Source organism: Nerophis ophidion, linkage group LG03 (assembly GCF_033978795.1).
Source record: "Nerophis ophidion isolate RoL-2023_Sa linkage group LG03, RoL_Noph_v1.0, whole genome shotgun sequence".
NCBI lineage: Eukaryota > Metazoa > Chordata > Actinopteri > Syngnathiformes > Syngnathidae > Nerophis > Nerophis ophidion.
This window is the reverse complement of record NC_084613.1, coordinates 45,432,021-45,460,010: the sequence shown is the minus strand read 5'-3', so window position 1 is coordinate 45,460,010 and position 27,990 is coordinate 45,432,021. Positions and strand designations below refer to the sequence as shown.

Below are 27,990 nucleotides of genomic sequence, written 5' to 3'. Positions count from 1 at the left end.
CATATTGTATGAGGCTTCTGCAGACCCACGGAAGTGACTGCAAGACATACTTGGTCAACAACCATGCAGGTCACACTGAGGGTTGCTGTATAAACAACTTTATCACTGTAGCAAATATGCGCCACACTGTGAACCCACACCAAACAAGATTGACAAACACATTTTGGGAGAAAATCCGCACCGTAACACAACATAAACACAACAGAACAAATACACAGAAACCCTTGCAGCCCAAACTCTTCCGGGCTACAATAATCTGAGTGATAGTATGGTCTTTAATGACCGCTAGCTCGTGTCTAGTCACTTGCCTTGGGTCAAAAATCATCATGTCTGTTTTTGCCACATTTAAAATTAGATGTTTTTTACTACACCACTTAATTAGGTTGATGATCTCATTGTGGTATGTAAAAGAGTTCATGTCCTCATGCAGAAGACTCACAATTGTTCAATGCTGCCATGATGCTGACATAATAAAGCGTGTGAGAAGGACTGAAACACGCGGTATAATGGAGCCTCTGCGATTGAATAATTGTGACATTTTAATAGTGAAACCGGTTATTCGTTGGCTCCTATCTGTAAGTACATACCTTTTACTTCTAGTTGTAAAATATGGACACATTTAAATGATATATAAATGATAAATGGGTTGTACTTGTATAGCGCTTTTCTACCTTCAAGGTACTCAAAGCGCTTTGACACTACTTCCACATTTACCCATTCACACACACATTCACACAATGATGGAGGGAGCTGCCATGCAAGGCGCTAACCAGCATCCATCAGGAGCAAGGGTGAAGTGTCTTGGGTGAAGTGTCTTGCTCAGGACACAACGGACGTGACGAGGTTGGTAATAGGCGGGGATTGAACCAGGGACCCTCGGGTTGCGCACGGCCACTCTACCACTGCGCCACGCCGTCCCGCCATTTATCTGTTATATCGGTTTACTTACAAACAGATATTTATTAGTTCTATCTGTTTACACACAGGCTTCACGGTGGCAGAGAAGTTAGTGCGTCTGCCTCACAATACGAAGGTCCTGAGTAGTCCGGGGTTCAATCCCAGGCTTGGGATTTTTCTGTGGGGAATTTGCATGTTCTCCCCGTGAATGCGTGGGTTCCCTCCGGGTACTCCGGCTTCCTCCCACTTCCAAAGACATGCACCTGGGGATAGGTTGATTGACAACACTAAATGGGCCCTAGTGTGTGAATGTGAGTGTGAATGTTGTCTGTCTATCTGTGTTGGCCCTGCGATGAGGTGGCGACTTGTCAGGGGGTGTACACCGCCTTCTGCCCGATTGTAGCTGAGATAAGCACCAGCGCCCCCCGCGACCCCAAAGGGAATAAGCGGTAGAAAATGGATGGATGGATGGATGTTTACTTACAGTAACAAACAAATAGTACCATTTGCTTTTGTGGAGCCAAGTGACCTACTTGTCTTAGCTTACTGCAAGCTAAGCCCTACTGGAAATCATTTTGTCAGTGTTGCTTGGCCACTCTCTCGCTAAATATGGCAACTATCCAACTTAGCCTCTTTTTTTCTCAAAAGCAAAATTTCTGTCAGTAGACCCGCGCAGCAGTCCCACCTGCAGAAGGAGCAGAGAGGAGAACCACAACACTTTGCGTCCAGACTGTAAATGAAATGTGGATGTGCAAAACTGCCGCTGTGTCCACTTTGGTATACACAGCAAGTTGTAAATGTTTCTTCACTGTCACGCTAAAAATAAATGACGGAAACAGCCTATTTTCATCGTTCATACTAAATTGGCCCTAGTGTGTGAATGTTGTCTGTCTGTGATGGCCCTGTGATGAGGTGGAGACTTGTCTAGGGTGTACGCCGCCTCCTGCCCGAATGCAGCTGAGATAGGCTCCAGCACCCCCCGCGACCCTAAAAGAGACAAGCGGTAGGAAATGGATGGATGGATGGATGGACATGAGCCATTCAATATATTCAGTCACAACCCTCCAGTCTTTTGATCCAAATTGATTGAAAAATGAAAACAAAGAATCAACAGACAAACGTTGATTTTCGGTTCTAATCATACGTCACATTTTTTAAATACATTTTTATCTTGCCTACAATGTTTTTCTTCTCTCTTACAACGTCCATTGCAATCAGTTGTGCAAATGGTGCGATGACGTCTACTAGCGACTTGTGGCAACTTTTAGGACAGCCAATATAGCTACTTTCCTTTCTGCGTTTTGTGTGTTTGTCTGCTGTTTGTATACATCTGTGTGTCTCTATTGTGCACTTTTTGTACGTAGACACATTGTAACTCTCGGGACTTGTCAATCACAATCAATCAATCAATGTTTACTTATATAGCCCTAAATCACTAGTGTCTCAAAGGGCTGCACAAACCACTACGACATCCTCGGTAGGCCCACATAAGGGCAAGGAAAACTCACCCCCAGTGGGACGTCGGTGACAATGATGACTATGAGAACCTTGGAGAGGACGAAAGCAATGGATGTCGAGCGGGTTTAACATGATACTGTGAAAGTTCAATCCATAATGGATCCAACACAGCCGCGAGAGTCCAGTCCAAAGTGGATCCAACATATTAGAGCAGTGATTCCCAAACTGTGGTATGTGGCCCACTAGTCAAGAGTCGTGTCTATAGAGAGTATGGCCAACTAAACAACAGATGCCATCTTTGCTAGCAAGGACGTGTGCAGCTGTGCCAGGATGCATGCAATTGCTGTCGTTTGGACGTTAAGTTTTTCTAACAAAATAAACCAAAATAATTTGTCTATACATGGTTCTAAACATACTCCAGCTCATAAACTTACAATAAAACATGCTTTTATTTTGTGAAAATATATTTTTGCGGCCGTATTTGACTCTGCTGTTACATACCTGTAGTGTTGAATGACCAGCAGGCTCTCTAACACGCACCCAGAGTAAACGTAAAAAAAATACACAGAACGACCAAAAAAATAACTTATTATACCTTAATTATGCCAAAATCTTCAATAACTTGGGACCAACAATCACTGAGAAATTGTGTGGAAGTATGTCAACTGTGGTGTTTGTAATCACTGTATGTATCACTCATTATGAATTAACAGAACTGATCTTTCTTTTTGGTAATATGCTAAGTCAAAAAGTGTATTTTTGTAGTTATTTCCACATATTTCTGCACAATAACTCAGATATGGTAACTCTGGTGAGCAGTTGAGAATATGGAGTGATTTTTGGCGCAGAACATATTTTTATTTATTTATTATTGACATGTTTTGCGCCACTTTATGTCAGATCATTTTCCCATCTATTTCCCTTCTGCTGTTACCGAATTGCATTATTTTTGTTTTACTGAGTTTTTGTCAACCCACCTCTTTATTTTGTTTATTTCTTCTATTCTAATTTGATTTTGAGTTTGAGTTTATTTCGAACATGCAAGCATACAACATAAAACATTACAAATTCCAGTTTCTCTTTTCAACATGTTCGAAAAGGAGTAGGAAAAAGCAGAGTTTATTTAATCCTACCCCTTTTCTTTTACATAACAGTTGCTAAAACTTTTGTTCACTTCCTGTTCTCAAAGTATTCACAATATACTCCATAAGTATCACAATAAAAATTAATAAATAAATACATCATTGTTGTAAAGTAAGTTTTATTCCATACCATGAGATAAGTAAGATTATTTTGAGGATGAAAGAATGAATGGGTGAATAAATTCAGAATGTTTATCATGGTTCTTCTTTTTTGTACTTTGTAAACACTAAGTTTGTAGAGTTTCTTGATATTAGTACATTGTTTGATTTCTTTGCTTAATCCATTCCATAATTGAATTCCACATACTGATATACTGAAGGTCTTAAGTGTTGTACGTGCGTACAAATGTTTTAAGTTACATTTTTCTCTTTTGTTGAGAAAAATTGTTGTATATTCTTGGGAAGCAGGTTATAGTTTGCTTTGTGTATAATTTTAGCTGTTTGCAAATTCACTATGTCGTGGAATTTCAGTATCTTTGATTCAATAAATAAAGGGTTTGTATGTTCTCTATATCCAACATTATGTGTTATTCTAACTGATCTTTTTTGTAAAACTGTTAGTGAATGAAGTGTACTTTTGTGATTATTTCCCCATATTTCTGCTCATTTGCATTAGCTTCTGTGTTCTCTGAACAAAACACAGCCGTCGTGTCATGTTTAACTGGCACAAGACACCGTGATCGGTGGCTATCCACTGCTGACGACACACCTTCACTTCCCATTATTCTGGGTTGTGGGGAAAGCGTAGGTAGGTAGGTGGGTGGGTGGGTAGGTAGGTAGGTAGGTAGGTAGATAGATAGATAGATAGATAGATAGATAGATAGATGGATGGATGGATGGATGGATGGATAGATAGATAGATAGATAGATAGCACGCCCTACTGGACAAAGCACGTGATGACATGTCCGCTGTCTTGTTATGTTGGGGTGGCAGACAGGAAGACAAGGACAGGAAGTAGATGTGTTTCCTAGCGAGACGAGGATGACACTATACAAGTTGGGATCTGTCCCAGCCGCGAGAAAATGCTCGCCATGCACGTTGGCGTGCCAAGCATGTCCACACTTCCTGTGGGGGGCTGACAGACACCTGGGCTGAGAGGGAAAATAAGGGCACACCTCAGAGTGGAATTTGTGAGCATCAGCGAGGAAATGGCTGATGTGTTGAAATCTCCTCTCTCTTCTTCGTCCGCAGCAACTACGAGGAGAACTGCTGTGTGCGGCCACTTTATATTAATTTCCGCCAGGATTTGGGCTGGAGATGGATCCATCAGCCCGAGGGTTACTACGCCAACTTCTGCTCGGGTCCTTGTCCTTACCTACGGAGCGCTGACACCACCCACAGCACGGTGAGGCAAACCCCAGCCCCAGTTCACATCCTCAACCTTTTCTGATCCTCCTTCTGTTCGCTCCACTCAAAGCTGCTGAGTCTGTACAACACCTTGAACCCGGAGGCGTCGGCCTCGCCCTGCTGCGTCCCCCAGGACCTGGAGCCCCTCACCATCCTCTACTACGTGGGCCGCTCGCCTAAAGTGGAGCAGCTGTCCAACATGGTGGTCAAGTCCTGCAAGTGCAGCTAGGAGGAGCACAAAGACATGTCCTGCACTACTCAGGAGCGGCTCAAAGAGCTTTGAAGAGCTCCTTCTTCAGCCTCATAAGACCCAGCTCCATCTCACAGACCACGTCAAGACTGATGACGCTGTCAAACCCAACCGACCTCTCCATGACCCTTCTTTAACCATCTTTCTTACGTTCCTATTTCATATTCCAGCATTTTCTACATTCTCATCCTGTTTTGATCAAAAGGAGAACAGAACAAAACTTGTCTTGGAATGACCACTACATTCTTAAGGACGTAGAAACATCGCAGTCCAAAAGAACGTTGAGAAAAGAAAAAAAAAATGACTGAAAAGAGAGCCTGAACTCAGCATGACACGACACAAAGGACGCGTTTGGATGTCTGAGCTGGAAAGCAATGCTGTGCTACACTGTGTATTTAGGATTAAATGCTGTTGAAAAAAAAAATATGATGGAAATGCTGGAAACCAACCTACTCCAAGTCGTAGTTCAACAGGGATGCTGATACCTCTGCATTGCAACAAGGATTATTTCACTTGAAAGTAACGCCTGTCTGTTGTGTGAAAGCGTGGGATGGGCTTTGGACTGCATTTCCTTGATTGGCTAGCAATTAATACATGAATTATCTTTGTGTTATTTTAATATTATTTTTCATGGACTGGAAGATTCTGCCTCTGAATGTTCCAAACTCCTGTTTCCATGCTGGTGTCACGAACAGCAGAATAATGTTGTGGCACAGAGTGAATGTAGCTTAACCTCAAGTCAACAAGTAGTAAACACCACAATATTTCAAGACAATCCAATCCAATTTACACAATGACTTATGTATGGCCATCTTGAATGAGAGTCTGGATGTCACCACATGAACACTAACTTAGATGACAAACTGTAAATTATGTTCTTATTATGCCTGGAAACACACCTTTTTTTATTAAAATGACAGTTGGGTAGACTTGTTTAGTAGTGTTGGGAATGTTTTTATCTATGACACATTATTGAGCACTTTGACAATTATTGAAAAACAAACAGATTAATAACACTTTTGAATTTCGATTACCGGTAATCCTGGTTAATAACAGTAAATTACTTGAAAAGACCCCAATATTTTGACACGAATGCAATTTTATTGTCAGAATGTCATACAGTAACATTTTAAAAATGTTTTACATGAATGCACTACATTTATTTAATCAAACAGTTGTATTCAAAGTCCTGTCGGAGTGTATTTTGAAACAAAATGATCCAGCAAGCACCCCAGTCGGAGTCTCCTCCCTCATCTTTGCTCGGACTAATGCATTCACCTGATCACATGACATGTATAACAACTTTCAGGTAACTATCCGTGGATTTGTAAGAAAAACAAATTGCTTGATTAATCTGCGTTAAAACATGATAAATGCAATATTATTTGTGTGATTAATCGCTTTGACAGCCCCAAATTAAAGGTTACGATGGAGTCAATCCATACAACCAGAACTATAGAGTACATTTGGATATGATTGCCATGTCTCAGTTTACTGCAGCCTCAATTAATCCAAAAAAGGAGTGATCATTTCCATATTGTAAACAGTCAAGGATTGTCGGTCAACTAAACTGCATTCGCGCAGTAGAACACTGATTTGGATTATTGTAATAAAGCATGCGCTGGCATAAACACACGGCCTGACGTTGGACGGGACAGCCGTGCACCGTGAATGTTAGAAGACAATCCAAAAATTTGTGCAAAAATAATCACCGGCAGGTTTAAAACTGACATGCGCAAAATTCAAGTATTTCTTTCAAAGGAATCACAAACATACTTAATTTATAACTGCACAACAAAACACGTTTTAATAACAACACACCCTGAGTTTACTCTTTAGGCACCTACAAAATGAAGTACAGCCCTCACATATCAGCATTCTTCTCATAAGGCATTATAGAATCGAAACATGGATATACTTAAAAGTAGTCAGTGTACACCTTGTATAGCAGTATAGAGAAAGGCAGGGCTACATGAGTGGTGCCCAGCACTGGGGAGCTGTGGTTCCATGGGGAACCACATGTACTCTGACATTCTGAAACAGAGCATAGTTCCATGCCTTTGGGAAACCTTGCTGAGGGAGGTGAAGCTGGTCCACACCTGAACCAAACCCAGTGTCCCCTTTTCAAATAGAAGGCAGAGGAGTATAAAGTGTCTGACATCCACCAGCTTCATCACTTCATCATGGAAGACAGTTCTAGTGACAATTTGTGAGGCGCTGGTGAATTACATGGCTAAGAGGATTAAGGCAGTCACAATATGTTCTCACCTAAATGTTTGTGATGTGTACTCACTCGTCTCGCCAGCTTTTTAGACATTTATGGCTGTGAGTTAATTTTCAGAGGACAGTAAATTTAATACAGAAGTACCTCAATTTTTAAGCTTTATTGGTTCCGTGATGACACTGTTAAAACGCTTGTATTTCAAATTACCATCCCATATTGAAATTAATTTAAATTAATTATATTGGTACACCCCCCCCCCCCCCCCCAAAAAGCGCTATTTTAACATGTAACATGCCTTTTAAAAACAAAAATACATTTTACAAAACAAATGTATAAAAACAATACAATACAACGTAGTACAAACAACTACAGTAGTTTTATGAAGTAGTGTAATTTACGTATGTACAGTATTTACCTTGGAGAGCAGACTTCTACGGTATCTTCTCAGTCAAACCCACCATCAGCAGCTTTTCCATATTTTCATGGATAAATGTCCGCTATTTAGATATTATTTTAACATTATTTATTCAGTATGGTGCAGAGGAGCAGTGATGCGCTCATACTGCTTCGCCATGTTTTTGATGATTTAATTCTTTGATTCATTGATTATAATCCAATTCTTCCTCTCAGCACTGTCCTTCACTCTCACTTCATTGCCATGCTTGGAAAAACAAAGACTTGCAGTAGCTACAAACTAAGGTGCGCGAGTAACACCTGATGTTTGGAGCAGATCTTACGGGGTTCACTCACTGTGGCGTTTGCTATGCAAACTAAAAATATAATTCACAACTAATGGCGGGGATGCTTTAAACTCAAATTTAAGCTTGTAATTTAAAGCATAATAATTAGCCGATAGAGATCAGACACTCTTAAATTGAGGTACCACTGTACTGCTATACAAGCTGTACATGGACTACTCTAAGTTATTTCCCTTCTACAGTATTGTCCCTTAAGACAATGTAACAATATGGTGGCTGAAATAAGAGGGTTGTACTCGTTTTGTGAGATATCCATTAGAATGCCGGTCCACTTGTGTGCCATTATCTTCTTTGTACACCAACTTGAGGTTCTTCTTTTGCTGTGTTCTGAGCTGCACCAGGGGCCCAACACGGCCGACTTACAATGCAAATGTAGAATAACACAATTATTAAATCGGGTCCATCCATAAAAAAATCAACAATTTAAAGAAAGGTTGCTATAATTAAATGCATCCTTTGGTCAGAGAGGAGCGCAGAGTGCGATTTGGTAACGGTTTGTTTCCGTGCTGGACTGGAAGTCCGTGTCTAATGCCAGGAACTTCTCTGCATGCTCACCATTCATGGCATGTCTCTCACTGGAGGTTGGCTTCATCGGAATTGCTAGCATACTAAATGCCAACCGGGCATCTGCTGAAAGATATCCGCCTGTGAAATCTTTCCGTGGCATGGAGAGAATGAAGGAGGGCAACAGTTGGAGCGCAGACCGCAGTGCAGGCTGGAAAAGGCCACGTGCTCTTGGGCTGCACAACAAAATCCCAGCCTGCGTCAAAGACGGGAATTCCGTGGCTGGCACGCCATCATCTCCTGCCATGGCCGCGGCGGTATGACAGACAATTTAATAGGCATGTATTTTTTCTGCTGTTGTTCTTACCCAGAATGCACCTCTGTGCCAGTTACATGCAGAGACACCTGTCAGGCCAGCAGAGTGACAGGACGCGCCTCTGGTCACCTTGCTGTCATCTGGGACTCTGCTCCTGGCCCTTAAGCAACTTGCGGTACACAGAAAGTCCTGCAGAAGCAACACGTGAACAATTTAGTCAACGATGGTCAGAAATTGCGTGAGAGGGTTTAAGCAGTCTTGATTATAATGCCTGTTAGTACATGACAACATACGCATACAGCAGTACAGGGATGACATCAGGGCAATCAATATGATTGGACCCTTAGATGGACGTCATGACATCATTCTGTCCATGACGTCTTCTATTTCCTTTTGCAACAACAACAAAAAGTCCAATGTTTTAGTAATAAGAGGAGTTATTAGCTGACCTGTCACAGTCTAACCACATTTTTTGCTGTTTTATTGAGTTGCAAACCACTGAAAGATTGCAGTTGCAGCCCAACTTGTAGAGCGATCAAAATGTTCCTGAGTTTAAACTAATCAGAATTTGATATGATACTGAGAACTATACACTGTAGTGTATAATCTATATATCAGTTATGTACTATAATGACCACATTTACTGTAAATAGAACCAGGGGCGGACTTACTTTTAGGCAAACATACGCTGTTGCCTTGGGCCCCCATATGTATCATGAACATGTATAATAAAGTTGTCTTCTATTTAAAATATATATTTTTTAAGTTTGTCTTAATTTGTGCGCTTAAAATCAACGGTTATGATCGTTTTAAGAGCTGCCCCTCCCTTCTCAGGCAATGAACTATTCCCTGTCACTGCGCATGTGCCGACTTGGTTTAAAAAGACGTTCCAAAACAGACTTTTGGATTCGGTGAGGTTTACCCAAGTGGTGCAGAGAAGAGGGGAAGGTGAGAAGAAAACAGTTTTTGTTAAAACTACCCTGTTTGTCAACCTTTGTCTCACAGACACCGAATGTACTCTAGGTACTGGTGCAGCAGCACCAATTGGCACAAGATGACGTAGAGAGTGACGCATTTCATCACAAATATGGGAGTATTGAAGCGCTAGAAATTGTACATTTTGGAACCAAGGGTCTGGCAGGCAGGAACTCCTAAGTCGTGTCTCTCGTTCCGACACGCCCATTATCATTAGTTCTCTTTTTCCCACCAGTCACACACCTGCGGTCATCACAATGATAGAGCTGTGCGTCACATCTGGTCCAACTGCGCTAACAAAAAATGGCTTACTCTACATAAAAAGGTTGAGCGATATTCTTATCACATTACAGTAATAAGGTTGGGATCAATGATACTCATTGTGCAGCTGGCCAGCTTGAATATGCTGTGTGCATAGTAGTTTGTAAGAAATAAAAGCAAATTACCATGTTGTTTTTGTTATGTGAAGGGCCCCCGTGGCTATGTTTGCCAAATGACTAAATACGCCTCAGGCTTGAATGTCATGTCACTTTGTGGAAGGCAAAACTCCACCATTCCGCCGTTATTATTCTGGGTGGGGGCTGTTCTTCTGACGCCACAGTGACTCAAACTGTGATGATGAAATCCTGTACAACACCTTTATCCAGTTCCTCACCAAAATATTATGCAGTCTTCTTCCTTGGGGTATGTGCCACCCCTTTATAATATTGTAAATTTAGTATAATCTTACTATTTATTTTTATTGTGTCATTAAACAATTAAGTTGCACAAAATGCAAACTGTGCAATAAAAGGCATGTGAGTACACAATCTAAAATCTAGTATAAATAGCAGTTAATTTTTTTTTTTTAATTATTGTATAACCTTAATACCCTTTCTAGGGTTAATAAACGGTTTCCATCAGGCTAAGATATATAAATGTAAACTAACATTTGACTCTGAAACTAATTGATTAAGTTTACATTAATTTATACGCAAAATGTGATTACATATTTATGTTAGATCTTCAACTGCACAATTTAGAAGCATACAGCTTGACACAATAAAAAAAGAGCATCGCGAGGGAGGGATACGACTGCGATGGATCCTTTTATTTGTGCTCACTGCTTGGCGTCCCGGTCTATCGCCTGGCCCGCCGCCAGGTATCCAGTAGAAAAGGCATGGCGAGTACAGTTTGAGCTGCCGTGTGCATTTGTGCTCCCAAACAGTATTCCCTTTCATTCCCTTTCCGCACACTCTTGTTTATCTTGGTGCTCGTCTACGCCGTGAGGCCTGACTGAGATGGAAAAATGACTTCCAGGCCGATGACATGGCAGCTTGAAGCAGCTTCCTGTAGCTCAGCAAAAGGGAGATAAAGTGAAAAGTATGATCCACCCCATCCCATTCCATGCCTGTTGTCTAATAACACCTAAGACACCACGCGGGTAACAAAGTCTGTCTTTGCAGGCTGCAATGCATCCCAGTTATGGTATTTTATTTCATATTCATCTATTGTTGAGTACAATACACATTTCTGTACTAAAATATTTGAGTGGTACCAGCTTGGCCATATTTTGTTGTTTTAAATGCATGATATGGTACTAATAGGGTGGCACTAGACGATCTGCAATCCAGTGACAGAGCTAAAAGCTATGGTGAGAGCCTCATTTTTCAACGTTTGGTGGTTATGATACACTACCGTAAATTATAAACAGAAAAATGTACAAAAAATGTACAAGAAAGAGTACTAGTTATGTCCCTGTGGTTAACGTTTTTGCCCTTCATTATGTCCCACTAGCGTAAGGCAGATTCTTCTGATCGCAGTGAGTCAAAGAAAAGGAAAGCCATCACCGTGGAAGTGTAATAAGACAGTAGAAAATTTGCCGGAAAGGGGAAAAATGCAGACCGACATTACCAGCGTACTATGTTTGACGTTAGACCAGTGGTTCTCAAACTTTTTTCACAAAAACTTTTTTACCACCATAATGACCAAGATTAAAATACAGCAGCGTATTCTCTATCCTCGCTCTCAACTCTACTACTTGACCCTCCCCCTTGGCTCGAGCTTCTAGTGCCATGGCGAACAAAATGCATACAGATGTCGATCGAGTCCCGTTACATTTTTCCAGAAGTGACGTAAGGTAGAGGTGACAAATGTTTGTTTACTTTCAAGATGTCGTCACATGCGATGTTCAGCTTTGCTTGTGTTCTTTTCACTTTGTTCGCCTGTCTTTTTAAGAAGAATACCATTTAGAAGACACTGTTTTTGGCGATATATGCAAGTGGTCAAAAGATTACATACACTTGTAAAGAACATAATAACATGGCTGTCTTGAGTTTCCAATAATTTCTAAAACTCTTATTTTTTTGTGATAGAGTGACTGGAGCACATACTTGTTGGTCACAAAAAACATTCATGAGGTTTGGTTCTTTTATACATTTATTATGGGTCAACTGAAAATGTTACCAAATATGCAGGGTCAAAAGTATACAAACAGCAATGTTAATATTAGGTTGCCTGTCCCTTGGCAAGTTTCATTGCAATAAAGCGCTTTTAGTAACCATCCTCAAGCTTCTGGCAAACTTCTGGTTTAATTTTTGACCACTCCTCTTGACAAAAGTGGTACAGTTCAGCTAAATGTGTTGGTTTTCTGAAATGGAATTGTTTCTTCAGCATTGTCCACATGTTCTCTTAAAACAGGACTTTGGAAAGGCCATTCTAAAACCTTAAAATCTAGCATGATTTAGCCATTCCTTTACCATTTTTAATGCTTTTCATTGTGCCATTTGCTCAGCAATATGTTTGGAGGAGAAAAGGTGAGGCTTTTAATCCCAGGAACACCATCATACCGTCTAGCATGGTGGTGGTAGTATTATGCTCTGGGCCTTTTTGCTGCCAATGGAACTAGTGCTTTACAGGGAGTAAATGGGACAATGAAAAAGGAGGATTACCTCCACATTCATCAGAACAACCTAAAATCATCAGCCCGGAAGTTGGGTCTTGGACACAGCTGGGTGTTCCAACAGGACAATGACCCCAAACACATGGCAAAAGTGGTAAAGGAATGGCTAAATCAGGCTAGGATTGAGGTTTTAAAATGCCCTTCCCTTAGTACTGACTTAAACGTGTGGACAATGCTGAAGAAACAAGTCCATGTGTCCAAGGCCGTGTCCTCTAAACGGTCTTCTTCCTAAAAAAGACAGGCGAAAAAAAGTAAAAAGAGCACAAGCAAAGCTGAACATTGCATTTGAAGACATCTTGAAAGTAAATAAACATTTGTCACCTCTACCTTACGTCACTTCTGGAAAACAGCCAGGGTTTATAATGTAGCAGGACTCGCTCAACATCTGTATGCATTTTGTTCGCCATGGTACTAGATGCTCGAGCTAAGGGGCAGGGTCAAGTAGCAGAGTTGAGAACGAGGATGGAGAATACGCTGCTGTATTTTAATGTTGGTAAAAAAGTTTTTGTGAAAAAAGTTTGAGAACCACTGGTCTAACGTCAAATACAGCAAGCGGATAACTCAAGACAGCCATGACACTATGTTCTTTAGATTAGATAGTACTTTATTTATTCCGTCAGGAGAGTTCCTTCAGGAAAATGTACAATGGTATGAAAACTTTTGACCACAACTATATATACATACATATATATATATATATATATATATATATATATATATATATATATATATATATATATATATATATATATATATATATATTAAAAGAGGAATAAAACAGAAAACAGTAGTTTTGTCAAAAGTTAAAATGTTGACGCTTCTTGCCACACTGCACTTCTAGATTAGCGGCTTCACTCTGTTGCGGGTTGAATTGTTCTTCTTTTGTTCATTAAAAAAGCATATTCCACGTATTTTTGGTTTAAATTAAGAATTTTCAAACATAAAAATGTCTATGTGTACTGAAAATAGTAATACTACGGTAATATTGGCCACTAGAGGTCCATCCATCCATTTTCTACTGCTTGTCCCTTTCGGAGTCACGGGGGGCGCTGGAGCCTAGCTCAGTTACATTCGGGTGGAAGGCGGCGTACACCCTAGACAAGTCGCCAACCCAGGCCACCAGAGGTGACCAAACTAATCAGAGCATGCTGTTCAGCCCCTCCTTTACGGATGAAAAATGACTATGTGGGTGTCATTTCATGTCTAGGGGACTATCATAATGTTAACAAAATGCATTTAGATGTTTTTTTGTGCTCCAGCTATGAAAATATTTGATTCATAATTGATCATTCCTACTTTGCAGAAATGATCTTACCACTTTTAGGCACAGGACCAATTAAAGGGCATAAGCAGTGAATTACTATATTTAACAGGTTTTGAAAATGAAAAACATCAAAACGGATCATTTGATTGTTCAGTCTGCGGCCCTCAATTAAAAGACTTTGGACACACCTAATTTAGATTGTCGCGATCATCATAAAGGATAAAATTGTTATTCTTAAACACGTCAAAAGATCTGGACAGTGATAACCAAGCAGCATAGTGGTGTCCTTATTGAGAGTTCATCCTCTAAACACAGTATATCCTTGTACTGTATTGGCTTTGGCCCTGACTGTGGTAAATTAATGTCCACACAGTAAGAATTATTGATGATTGATCTAAAAGGGTCATATCACTGCAAATTGGTTCCGGACATGAACTGATATAAACTAATTACAACAGAGTAGGTATAATTAATTGTAAATCAAATATTTATATGTTTACAACTTTCTAAATACATTTTTAAACAATACGAGAGACGTCTAGAGATGAAATAACACCCTTAAATCATCTTTAATCCAACTACCTGAGGATGAGTCAATCAGTGGCCGCAATACTGAACAGCCCGCTCTGATTGGTCTCCTCTCGTGACCAAATTACTGCTGTAGTATTAATATTTTTTGCTTAGTTAGCCATTTGTATGCTTATAGAACATGCTTAAAAAATAAAAAATAAACACTTAAAATAAATCCATGATGTGGTGAAGCCATGATATTTGAAGTGCAAAGTGGCGAGGAAAGACTGTATTTTAATTGTAAGAGCATGATAAACCTGTTTACAGTATGAGCGTCTAAATACATTGTTCAAACATTATTAGAGCCATCCAGAGATGAAATCACCACCCTTTACTCAGCTTTACACTCTTCTGCCTGAGGCCAAGACAATCAGTGGCTTAGATACTGAACAGCACACTCGGATTGGTTTGATCTCATCCAGTGGTATTGCATTGATACATTTTTTAACTTAATTTAGACATTACTATGTTTAGAACTTGCTTAATTTATTTAAAAATAAGTAGAGTATGATTAAAAAACAACAACAAAAATATGATTCCAGTGTCCAAGACAACCACTGGGATAAAAGTAAGTAGTTGTTCTCTTTTTTAGTGCGGTTTGATTCCATTCTTGCTTTAAATATTTTTACTACTGTATTCTTTAGTACAATTTGCTTTGGTTTGTGGCAAACTTTTTCTGGGGTTTGCCACAAACCAAAGCAAATTTTTACATGTTGCAATGAAATATATTCGACTTCAGTCATTGCGTAGCTTGCACCTGAATTAGCAGTTGGCAACATGCCTGATTCTGATAAAAGAGTCCTCACCTTGACAGGATTGGTCTCTCACTCATTTTCCTTTCAGAGAGTAGGCAATAAATCTTTTCCCTGTCACCGGCTGCTGAGGTTTGACAATCGGGCCAAGCGGAGGCCTGGAAAACACATGCGAGTCACATATTTCCCCGGCGGCTTTGTACATTTTGATCGGACCTCGAGAAAAGAATTGCGCCGTCACTTTCATGTCACGAAATTGACAAGAGCAACACACCGAAGTGGCGGGCGAAAGAAGTAGCTTTGGGCAGGCGGACAATGGAAGCAAAGCCAGGAAGGGATTAGGAGTGTTTACAAGAGAGAGATACAAGAGAAAGTGTGATTAATGGCCACTGACGGCTGATCACAGAGAATGCTCTCCATTTGGAGGCGCTGTCACAGTCAATCAGTGCAGTGCAGTCATCTTCCTACAAAGGTAAACTGGGCAGGCACAGAGCGCTACAAAGACTGTGGCCCTTCTAATAACACCCTGCACCCCTCCCTTCTCCAAAACATCACACTGGCTCTCTGTTTCTCTCCATTGTCAATAGACTTGACCTGTTGGTCTAACTTGGGTTCTGGTAATGAATATTTCCCTCAAAGGTCTCTCACACTTTCTCCACAAATGAACTACTGGCTGATCATGAGAAGAGAACCAGACCTTGCATTATTAATTAAATAATGACACGTGCACCCATTCTAATGAGAATCATTTTAACCAGTGGTCCCCTCGAACAAAATGTATCGTCCAGTTCATCTTATCCTAATTTGATTTATCACAAACAAAAAAGCAACCTGCAAAGTCTCATAGAGACAAACAAATAAAAAAAATATTTTTTGACAATACTAGAGTTCCTTGCCTTTTGAGCCACAATGGAAGCGTATTTCCTGCCCCAGAAGACGTTTGCAAAGATATGTCATCTGATCCTAATGTCTTCTGTGATTCTCCGTGAAGTATTTGTAAAGTCATTTTGATGATATAATTTTACTGTGTGTTATTACTTTTTTAAATTTTATTCCAGCACATTGTATGATTGTTTTCAAAAACTTTATGAGTGCATTGGAAGTATGGTTGTACAGTATACCGGTACAACTGTGATAAAGTACCGTGGTACTAATGAATTAAAAAAGGTACTACTCTGCTTTTGAAAAATACAGGTACTTCTTTTTTAATAGACATGACATGCTGACATGATGAATAAAGAGATTAATCATCCATTGTCTACCTCATGTCCCTCATAATTTTGAAAAGTACAATGAAATAAATAATATGTTACTGCATAGGGATGTAAATCTTACAACTCACAATTTGATTCGATTCTGATTCTTGGGATGACAACTAGATTCAAAATCTATTCTTGATTTAATCCGATTCAAACACATTCTTGCAGTATATCTTTAATATAAAAATGATGATTAAATATTTTTAAAACAGGTTACATGTTACACAAGCTCTTCTTGGCAACATATACACAGTGAGTAAGTGTGAACCTCGCCAAAAAAACCTGCTTTTAAAAAATGAAAAAGAAAAAAGTTTTTTTTTTTTTTTTTTTAGCACCCCTTCTGTTTTATGTCTGTACCAAAAATTGCTAATAAGCTGTGTTTGTCCGACAGAGTGCGTTGCTCCAAAAAATGTTTTTGTTTACTTTATACAATTTCTACATATATACTGCAACTACGCACATCTTCAATATGATAAATGATATTAGGTACAACAACGTAAGATTAAGACATGGGAAAGGAGAACACAAATATTAGCAACTCTAGTATAGATAGCTATGTGAGCTACAGGGATAATGTTATAGTTGCTCTTTAGCAGCAACATGATGCTTGGTTAGCCTGTTTGCTTTTAACAGTGCAACCTTAGCACAGCACTGTTGCAGGAAAAACTGCCGTTTTGAATGCATTGTATGTTTAAAAACATAAAATGTTACTAGATAGGAGACTAAAGATGTATCATATGTATCATTTCTTTTTGCTCTACTCTAGAACTATTTCATGAATGGAAACAATGGCTGTGTTATTGTATTTACTATGTTTTGTTTAATCAATAATGGAAGCATAGTGTTAAAAGTCAAACAGTGCAATTATGATCATAAATTGTCTCTATTAATAATTCAAAGGAATGTTAAAACAATCACATTGTTTGTGTTCAGTGGAAATAGTATCAATAGAGAGCTTGTTTTAGGTCAAAGTTTTTTTTTCTGTCTTTATTTGAGTTTCTAAAAGCCCTAAGTGCAACATGAAGAAAAAAAATATTTGTTAAATTTGAAAGTTGAGTATGTTACAGTAATTGATGAGTTTAAAGGGTGTTTATTAACGTACGCCAGTATTCATACTTGAAGGAGAATGAAAGGAAATCACGTGCACACACACACTTACACACACACACACACACACACACACACACACACACACGCGCGCACAACACACGCACACACAAGCACAATTTTCTAGCGTATTTTTCCGACAGCTCAGTTTGGACAAACGCAGGCTGATCTCTGCTCGGGCTGGACTGTGACACTCAAATGAAGTGATGAATGGTAAGATTTGCTAATGCTAATGCTGCGCATGGAAAAAAGGCCCATGATCAGACAAACAGATGTGCGGCGCATCGGTGAAAACTGCTTAATATCACCGGTGCTACAATAACCTCAACACTCCGCTGGGCTGCCGGCTCGTGATGGAAAGAGCGGCTCAGGTCCTGAAAGATGACGGGTCACACGTGAGCGGAGAAAGCCACAAGTGTAGCGCATTAGCCGCAATAAACCCAGAGCTGGATTTTTGATTCTCTCGGTGCAAGTGAACAAGCTTTTGGCGAAGGGATCGTAAGTGGAACTGGGGAGAATTGTCCAACAGATGGGAATTTCCTCTCTGTTTCAAAAAGAAAGATGCCATCATTGTTAAGCCTTGTTTATTCATCCTTCAGCGATGACATTACTTCTGCTAAATTCTTCTAATCTATCTAACGGCATTTACACACCGCAGAGAGCAACACTAAAAATACCCAATGGTGCTTATCGCTGCTCCAAGGGGAATGACTTCGATGAAAAGGGAACACAAACAGGGAGGGGGCACTGGAACTTTCTAAGCACGTGCAGAACCACAACACCAGACCCACCTGTTTTTGCGCGGATGACCTGGTAGGGCGACTGCTGCGCGCTGGTCACACTTCCCTGAGTCGACCTCTGAGTGGAAGTCTGCCTGGAGAGCAAACACAAGATACAATACATCAATGCAAAGCTCAATACTTCAACATATACTGTATGTTATCTTCCTAACACTTCTGACTTCTTTTATTATTGTTTTTTGAACAGTGTCCATGATACATTATTCACAAGGAATTGACAAATTTCCATTTGTAGTCCTTAATTTGACACCACTTGACAAACTTGAGAAAACCATGACACGGCTACTAAAAAAATAAAATGACTCCGTATAAAACAAAAAATATGTTCACATAGAAAACCGTACAAAAAAAAACAGCAACTTGTACAAAAAACATTTCACACATCTACACCTCATCTCACTTTATTCAAAACTGTTCATTTATAAAATGCATATTCTGGAAAGAACAAAGAGGCCTACAATTCATAAAATGCCCAAAGATACAATTAATATATAACACAATTACAAAAAACCTACATCAATTGTTATTCATACAAACTACACCTCAGTACAGAGCTACAATGTACATTTTCATAGAATACAGACTAAAAAAAACTATAATTCACAAAAGGACTAATCAATGCATAGATTTACAGGGGACCTATGTTGAATTTTGTATTTACAGATTTAACAACCAACTGTGTTTAGTGACAGTGGTTTTCTGAAGTGTTCCTGAGCCCATGTGGTGATATCCTTTGGAGATTGATGTCGGTTTTTGATACAGTGTCGTCTGAGGGATCAAAGGTCACGGTCATTCAATGTTGGTTTACCGCCATGCCGCTTACGTGGAGTGACTTCTCCAGCTTCTCTGAACCTTCTGATGATGTTATAGACCATAGATGTTGAAATCCCTAAATTTCTTGCAATTGCACTTTGAGAAACATTCTTAAACTGTTTGACTATTTGCTCACGCAGTTGTGGACAAAGTGATGTACCTCGCCCCATCCTTTCTTGTGAAAGACTGAGCATTTTTTGGGAAGCTGTTTTTATACCCAATCATGGCACCCACCTGGTCCCAATTAGCCTGCACACCTGTGGGATGTTCCAAATAAGTGTTTGATGAGCATTCCTCAACTTTATCAGTATTTATTGCCACCTTTCCCAACTTTTTTGTCACGTGTTGCTGGCATCAAATTCTAAAGTTAATGATTATTTGCAAAAAAATAAATGTTTATCAGTTCGAACATCAAATATGTTGTCTTTGTAGCATATTCAACTGAATATGGGTTGAAAATGATTTGCAAATCATTGTATTCCGTTTATATTTACATCTAACACAATTTCCCAACTCATATGGAAACGGGGTTTGTACAACCTATGTAATGGGATTGTGCAACTTGTGTTAGAGTCACTTACATGGTCAGTAATATTTTCTGTGGACCTTTCTCATCGGGTGGCATACCAAATCACAATATCCCTTATATAATGTTTTACGAATACATTTGGAACAATACGCCGGTTGTAGTTTAGGGACCCCTGAATTAAGCAATTCTTTTGCGTACCACTAGCTAGAGCCTGAGTGGTACGTGTACCACACTTTGAAAACACTGCTTAAAATCTTTCAACATCCGAGTGGGGTGGCACATATCCAATACATATTATCTGGACCAGTGTTTCTCAAACTGTTTTCACCAAGTCCCACTTCAGTAAAAATTTGGCTCTCCAAGTATCACCATACTGACCAACATTAAAATACAGTAGCGTAGTAAGCCTACGTAATCATTAAAAACAAGGCCCAGGTTTTGTAAGTATATTTAATATCTTGGCTAGTTTTACATTAAACACAGTTTGAACAATAACACTGTGTTTGAATATAAGAAAATAAAGCACTGTATTTCAATCATGATTGATTAAACAAACCACATTTGGCGTACCACTAGAAAGAGCCTGCGTATCACTATGGTACGTGTACCACAGTTTGAGAATCACTGATCTAGACAACAAGGAAGTGTTTTAAATGTAGATTAAAACCCCTTTAAAATATATTGCAAAATACTACAATAATACACAGGCAAAAATACTATAGTCTTTTATTGCAAACTACCGATCCATCCATCCATTTCCTACCGCTTATTCCCTTTGGGGTAGTGGGGGGCGCTGGTGCCTATCCCAGCTACAATCGGGCGGAAGGCGGCGTACACCCTGGATAAGTCGCCACCTCATCACAGGGACAACACAGATAGACAGACAACATTCACACTCACATTCACACACTAGGGACCATTTAGTGTTGCCAATCAACCTATCCCCAGGTGCATGTCTTTGGAAGTGGGAGGAAGCCGGAGTACCCGGAGGGAACCCACGTACTCACGGGGAGAACATGCAAACTCCACACAGAAAGATCCCGAGCCCGGGTTTGAACCCTGACTACTCAGGACATTCGTATTGTGAGGCAGACGACCTAATCCCTCTGCCACCGTGAAGCCCATTGTAAACTACCTATCATTTAGAAATATTAATCCAGTAATTTTGTCCAACGGTTGCTCTTTTGCAAGAAAATAAAAGTTATAGTAATTTGTCAGATTTTTCAGGTGTGGGATGCTTATTCCAATCTTTCATTGCTGTTGTAGAAAAAGCCGATTGGTCAAAAGCATATTTTCTCTGTAGAGCCTTACAGTGCCCTTAGATGTAAACTTTAAGGTCTTAGTTTTTAGTCAGCGGTGCCACTAGAGAACTGAGGCTCTATTTAAATTTTTTTTTTTTAAATCACATTTGATAAGTATCACCCTTTTCTATGGTTCCTGTCAATCATGGGCCAGATATATAATTAACACTGTCCTATGACCCCGTTACTGCGCCGATGACTGTGCTTGTGTGAGTTGTGAGTCACTCAGTTAATACAGAGTGGTTGTTTTATTTGCACAGCGAAACAAACCAATTCATCTTCCTGATGACTGTGCGTATAAATATATAGTGATGTGCGTCTGTTTGGCACTGAACTGAATCTAGTATAGATCATGGGATAATCCATTTAGCAGCCACTTTATTAGGTACATAATCCTACTTTTGACTACCATCAATTCATTGAATGTATGTATCTTGGTATGATTTGATGTATTATAGGGAAAAGTAGGAATTCAATTTAATTTAATAATACATTTTCAAGGACAATACAAAACGGCCAAGGCAGACGAGGTCAACTTGTCACATTTAATCACTGGGCTATCAATTTTATGATTTTATAGTAGAGTAAAGTGTTTGAATGATCCTTTTCCAGGACAGAAAAAAACTAGGTTTCTGATGGAAACACATAACTGCCTACTGTGATGCGACCTTGATGTTTTGGTGCCGTGCTTTTATTTTGAAAGCCTGACTGAATACATAACAAATGGAATGAATCCCCTTTTCAGTCATCCACAATCTATGTTAGTGGAGGCGGGACTGCAAAATTCTAAAACACTTATTTCCTTATTTCGGTGTGGCCAGCATTACCAACTGCCTCGCTCAGGACGAGAGAGTCTACTTTTAAGTGTGCCTGCCTGTTTTGTCCTGGGCTTCATTGACACTTGATTAAACAAACCACACTGGCCGAGCAAACCAGACTAGAGTTTGTTTAAAAGTGTGAGCGCACCCTGAATCAACGGCACAATGTGTAAAAAAAGGGCTGACAGTATCAAACAATGATAAATGGTGTTATTTTTGGTGTATTTATACCAGAGGTGGTTGAATCAAGTGTACTAATGAAGTGACAAACACAGTACAAATGGAAGTCTGTCTTGCAGCTGAATAGTGAATACATTGGTCTTTACATGGCACATGTGTATCAAAGAGCTTCATCTAGATGCCTGCAGATTGCAGACGTGACACATTACAAGGCCCTTTTCTACATTACAAATAGCAAATGCGGTAAATCACTGTAAAAGCTGGTGAGGCACCGAACAAGAGCAGTGATGTCTGTAACCGTATACATCCAGCCTGTTAAGTATTTTTTAGTTTGGGGTGCAAGGGGGAGAACGGGGGGGGGGGGACAATAAATAAAGCTTAGCTGGTATTAACCTCTCGCCCATTGCAGCCGCCTGCCAGAAGAGCATTAACCAGGTAATGAGGGTACACACTGCGTCCTTGTAAGGAGCTGCACAGTTGTTCTTTCATACCATTACACAACCACAAATAGAATTGGCCCACTTTAAGTGTGGCATACTTCAACAGGAAGCAGCTCCTTTCATATGAAGAGGGAAGAAAAAAAAAACCTGACCTCTGGGTTTTTCACATCACTTTCTTTGTCAACAGTCGTTCATTCCGTCACTCTGAGAGCAGGGCAGCCGCAAACGCTGCATGTGGGCTCGCCTTGGAGCCGCTGAGCATGTGTACACCTTGTTATGCATGCAGGTAGCTTGCCTGTCCTAATGTTATTCATAGTGAGCAAAGGGGATCGAGTTTAACCATAAACACACTTTTGGCAGCTTCAGCGTGTATATAGTATCCTGTGCAAATAACTACTGTTGTGGCTGATTAATAGGGAATGAAAGCGGCAGCTAGGCTGACATTAATGGCGCTCCTGTAATTGTCACCCTATTAGTAATGCCACACGACAGCCAGGGGTTTCCGTAGATACAGCTGCGACTCGCCAAAGCGTGCAAACAAAATACCAAACAGGCTCATTTATTTGTGTAACAAACTGCTGCTTTCAAAGTCTTCGCTGCAGTCCTTTTGCCGTGATTCCTCGAAGCCCCTCGGGTTGGCAGCTGTGGCAGGCTGATAGGGGCCTTGACCTACACCTTGTGATACTAACTTGAGGCACATATACACATGTGGACTGAAAAAGGAAGTCGGCAGCACAATGCCAGCCTGTCGCTATTCATTTTATAAACCGCTTGCCCACATTCAAGAGTGAGGTGTAGTCAATTGTATATAGCAGTGTTTTTCAACCACTTTGCCGCGGCACACAAGTGTGCCGTGATATACTGGCTGGTATGCCGTGGGAAAATATGTAACTTCCCCTAATTTGTCCCAAACTTTTTTTTTTGCAAATCAATAATTATAATCTGCAAATAATGTGCCGTTGCTTAGTGTCTGCGCTGTGTAGAACTCAACAGGGTACCCACGTAATACTCCATGTAAGTAGGTGGCAGCAGGTAGTTAATTGCTTTGCAAAAGTCGGAATGTGTCGGGTGAGAGAAGGATGGTTTGTTGTGCTCCCAATATGCAGACCACAGCAGGAGGCAGTGTGCAAGTGAAATGGTATGTAATGCTTAAACCGAAAATTAACAAAAGGGAAGGGGAAAGAAAAAGGCAATGGCTATGCAAAACAAAAGTAACACTTAAGTGGCTACAAAGTAAACAGAAACAAAATGCTGGACGAGAGCAAAAACTTACGGCGTCCACAAAGTACATCCGTACATGACATGACAATCAACAATGTCCACACAAAGAAGGATAGCAACAACGTAAATAGCCTTGCTTGCTAACACAAACCAGGTGCGGGGCATAGCGCTCAAAGGAAGACGTGAAACTGCTACAGGAAAACGCCAACAAAACAGGAAGGTCCACCAAAATAACAGCGCAAGACAAGAACTAAAGTACTACACACAGGAAAATACAAACAAACTCAAAATAAGGCACAACGACCTGGTAGAGACCCCAAAACGGACAAGCGGTACAAAATGGATGGATGGATGGACCTGGTGGAGTTTCATGTTTTTAACGTTTTCTGCTGGTGGAGTGCCTTCGTATTTTTTAATAAAAAAAATATGCCTTGCCTCATAAAAGGTTGAAAAACCCTGGTATATAGTACCGTATTTTTCGGATTATAAGTTGCTCCGCAGTATACATCGCACCGGCCGAAAATGCATAATAAAGAAGGAAAAAACATATATACGTCGCACTGGAGTATAGGTCGCATTTTCGAGGGAAATTTATTTGATAAAATCCAACACCAAGAATAGACATTTGAAAGGCAATTTAAAATAAATAAAGAATAGCGAACAACGGGCTGAATAAGTGTACGTTATATGACACATAAATAACCAACGGAATACGTGCCTGGTATGTTAATGTAACATATTACGGTATGAGTCATTCAAAAAACTAGAACATATAGAACATGATATACGATTACCAAACAATCTGTCACTCCTAAACGATAAATCCGATGAAATTTTCTTCCTCGATGTCGTTTCTAAACAACTCTGCCAACTCCAAAGGTATGCGCCGCTTCCTCTTGTCATTCTCTGCTGCATATTTCACTAAGTCCAGCTTGTAATCCGCAGTACATGATTTCCTTTTTGGTACCATTTTTGCTCAGCCCTTCTCAGTTTTTATAAGTTACCGCCAACGTTGAAATGATCCATTTTAATTGTTACTGCAGTAAAAGATATAGCATATAGCAGTTAGCATCCCATGACCTACTATGCACTTCTGCCATGACCCTCCCCCGCCAAATTCTTATTGATTGACGTGTGTGTGACGATTGCTGATGTGTGTATGTGACGATTGCTGACATTTTCTTCGTGTCTTCAGCAAATGAGATAAATAATATTATTTAATATTTTACGGTAATGTGTTAATAATTTCACACATAAGTCGCTCCTGAGTATATGTCGCACCCCCGGCCAAACTATGAAAAAAACTGCGACTTATAATCCGAAAAATACGGTATTTATAGCATATATAACCCTAACCCTATGCTAAACCCATATATATATATATATATATATATATATATATATATATATATATATATATATATATATATGTATGTATATATATACGTATATATATATATATATATATATATATATATGTATATATACATATATATATATGTATATACACTCTTAACTAGTCATTATTAAGTACTTATTAATGCCTTATTTGGCATGGACTTATTATAACCCAATCCTCTAACCCTGACACTAACCCTAACCAAATAACTCTAAATTAAGTTTTTATTACTTAGAATATGTTCCACTAGTGTCCAAATAACTTTAAATTAAGTCTTTGTTATTTAAAATATGTTCCCCATACTAAAGTGTTACCAAAAACATATAATTTGTCTTGAATTTGAAAAAAAAAAAAAAAAAAAAAAAATTTCACAAAAGAAGGGTTCGGTGAATGCGCATATGAAACTGGTTGGGTTCGGTACCTCCAACAAGCTGTAGAGTAATATGACTCAAGTGAAAGTAAAAAATATTCATTCAAATAATTACTTGAGGAAGAGTAAGTATTCAGAGAAAAGGCTAATCATGTACTGAGTAACTTGTGAGTAACTTCTGATTGATTTAATTTATGTAATTAGTATTTGTGTGTGCATGTGTGTGTGTGCGCGCGCACATTACGTGTGTGTGTCTGTAAGAATTCCTCTGCCATTTTCAAGTATGTTTTTTTTTGGGGAGTTGTCAGCTTGAAGCATCTCTCTGTGCCCCGACTCCATCATCGTCATGTGACATTAGTGCATGACTGTTATCCATCCATCCATTTTCTACCGCTTATCCCCTTCGGTGTCGCGGGGAGTCGCTGGAGCCTATCTCAGCTGCACTCGGGCGAAAGGCGGGGTACACCTTGGACAAGTCGCCACCTCTGTTATGATTTTGCTTAATAGTTTTGATGACCTGCCTAATCTTGTCTCTGAATGGCCAGTCTATAATGCCATCCATCCATCTATTTTTTTACTGCGTATTCCCTTTGGGGTCGGGGGGGGGCTGGTGCTTATCTCAGCTACAATCGGGCGGATGGCGGGGTACACCCTGGACAAGCCGCCACCCCATCGCAGGGCCAACACAGATAGACAGACAACATTCACACTCACATTCACACACTAGGGCCAATTTAGTGGTGCCAATCAAGTTATCTCCAGCTGCATGTCTTTGGAAGCGGGAGGAAGCCGGAGTACCCAGAGGGAACCCACGCATTCACGGGGAGGACATGCAAACTCCACACAGAAAGATCCTGAGCCCGGGATTGAACTCAGGACCTTTGTATTGTGAGGCATACGCACTAACCCCTCTGCCACCGTGAAGCGCCAGTCTATAATGTTTCACCCTAACTTTAGCCAATTGTGGCTCATCATACGAACACCAACCAATCACAATGGATTTTTCCAGATGTATGGATGTTCTCATTTATCCAGGTCATTGTATTTTCTCACCCTTCCTGTTGTGTCATCTCCTGTGCTTTGGCTCCACTCACGCTTCTTCTTTCCGGTGGTCCATCCTCTCTACGTCTTTCGTGTGCATCCTTAGTTATTTTTCCTCACTCCTTTTTGAGTGTGTTTTTTGTATTATTATTAGTATTATTATTATTATTTATTTTCTGGGTAGCAGTAGGGTTCTACTCGCAAAGCCGATGGTAACATATACACTATATTAAGCAGGTCCTTACATGTGCTGAACTGCTATGCTACGCTGTTATGTCAGTATGCTGCAGTTTCATATTTATCCATCTAATTTTGTATACCACTTTTCCTGTTCAGAGCTTTCCTGTGCTGTTCACTACACACTGAACTGGACATTCGCCCAGCTCTTAAGTGGGATTCAAGCACACGCAGCATGAAAGACATCAATGTGAACCAGAGGTGGGTAGTCACACGCTACATGTATTCTGTTAGGTTTACTTAAGTCATTTTTTGGGCTTTTTTTGGCTGTATTAAATGCAAAATACTTTTTATTTTTACTTAACTAGTTTTGTGAAAAAGAAACACTACTTTTACTTTGTTACATTGAGTGCCATTCCAGTCGCTACATTTATTTATATCATCATTATATATATTCATAATTTATTGATTACTGCTTTCAAAGACTTACTTTTGGCTCGTTAGAGAGACTTCTTTCAACTATCTCTGTCACATAAATAAATGATAAATGGGTTGTACTTGTATAGCGCTTTTCTACCTTCAAGGTACTCAAAGCGCTTTGACATTACTTCCACATTTACCCATTCACACACACATTCACACACTGATGGAGGGAGCTGCCTTGCAAGGCGCCAACCAGCACCCATCAGGAGCAAGGGTGAAGTGTCTTGCTCAGGACACAACGGACGTGACGAGGTTGGTACTAGGTGGGATTTGAACCAGGGACCCTCGGGTTGCGCACAGCCACTTTTCCACTGCGCCACGCCGTCCAAAACATAAATCTGTTTCACCAATCCGATGTAAGCAGAAATTACATTTGACTCCATTTTACCAATCAAATGGAGCCTGGAAATCACATGACGAGGCACTCTTCAACGTTAACATTACAAACTAGGAAAAATAACATTTATCTCATGAACTGTAGTTGAAATGTTCAAATTAATTTGCATGAATTCCACTTCCAGCTACAGGAAACATGGCGCAGTTTGTTGTACTGTAGATGTTCTTTTTATGTTTTTGCCTCAGTATAACGTCATAAGTGGCTTTAAAATGTGCACATTTTGTAGTATATAGGGTCTCTAGCATGCACACGCACA

The 27,990-nt window shown here is 39.9% G+C and overlaps 2 protein-coding genes across 9 annotated transcripts in view; one reads left to right on the top strand and one right to left on the bottom strand.

The window, feature by feature from the left end:
* tgfb3 (transforming growth factor, beta 3) overlaps positions 1-27,990 on the top strand; it is a 114,588-nt gene that overhangs the window by 32,779 nt on the left and 53,819 nt on the right. For 4 of the 5 annotated variants that reach the window (XM_061895371.1, XM_061895372.1, XM_061895374.1 and 1 more), the window contains exon 6: positions 27,014-27,115. In XM_061895371.1, coding sequence (XP_061751355.1) covers positions 27,014-27,115 — 102 coding nt within the window. Of the gene's footprint in view, positions 1-4,689; positions 4,844-4,915; positions 6,025-27,013; positions 27,116-27,990 lie in introns of those variants that run through there. The other variant, XM_061895370.1, reaches the window with a different exon arrangement.
* Positions 5,735-27,990, bottom strand: part of ttll5 (tubulin tyrosine ligase-like family, member 5) — a 154,129-nt gene continuing 131,873 nt past the window's right edge. For 3 of the 4 annotated variants that reach the window (XM_061895366.1, XM_061895367.1, XM_061895368.1), the window contains 2 exons: positions 18,557-18,639; positions 5,735-9,086 (listed from right to left, as the gene is read on the bottom strand). In XM_061895366.1, the coding sequence (XP_061751350.1) occupies positions 9,034-9,086; positions 18,557-18,639 (136 nt within the window). In that variant the 3' untranslated portion in view covers positions 5,735-9,033. Of the gene's footprint in view, positions 9,087-18,127; positions 18,310-18,556; positions 18,640-27,990 lie in introns of those variants that run through there. The other variant, XM_061895364.1, reaches the window with a different exon arrangement.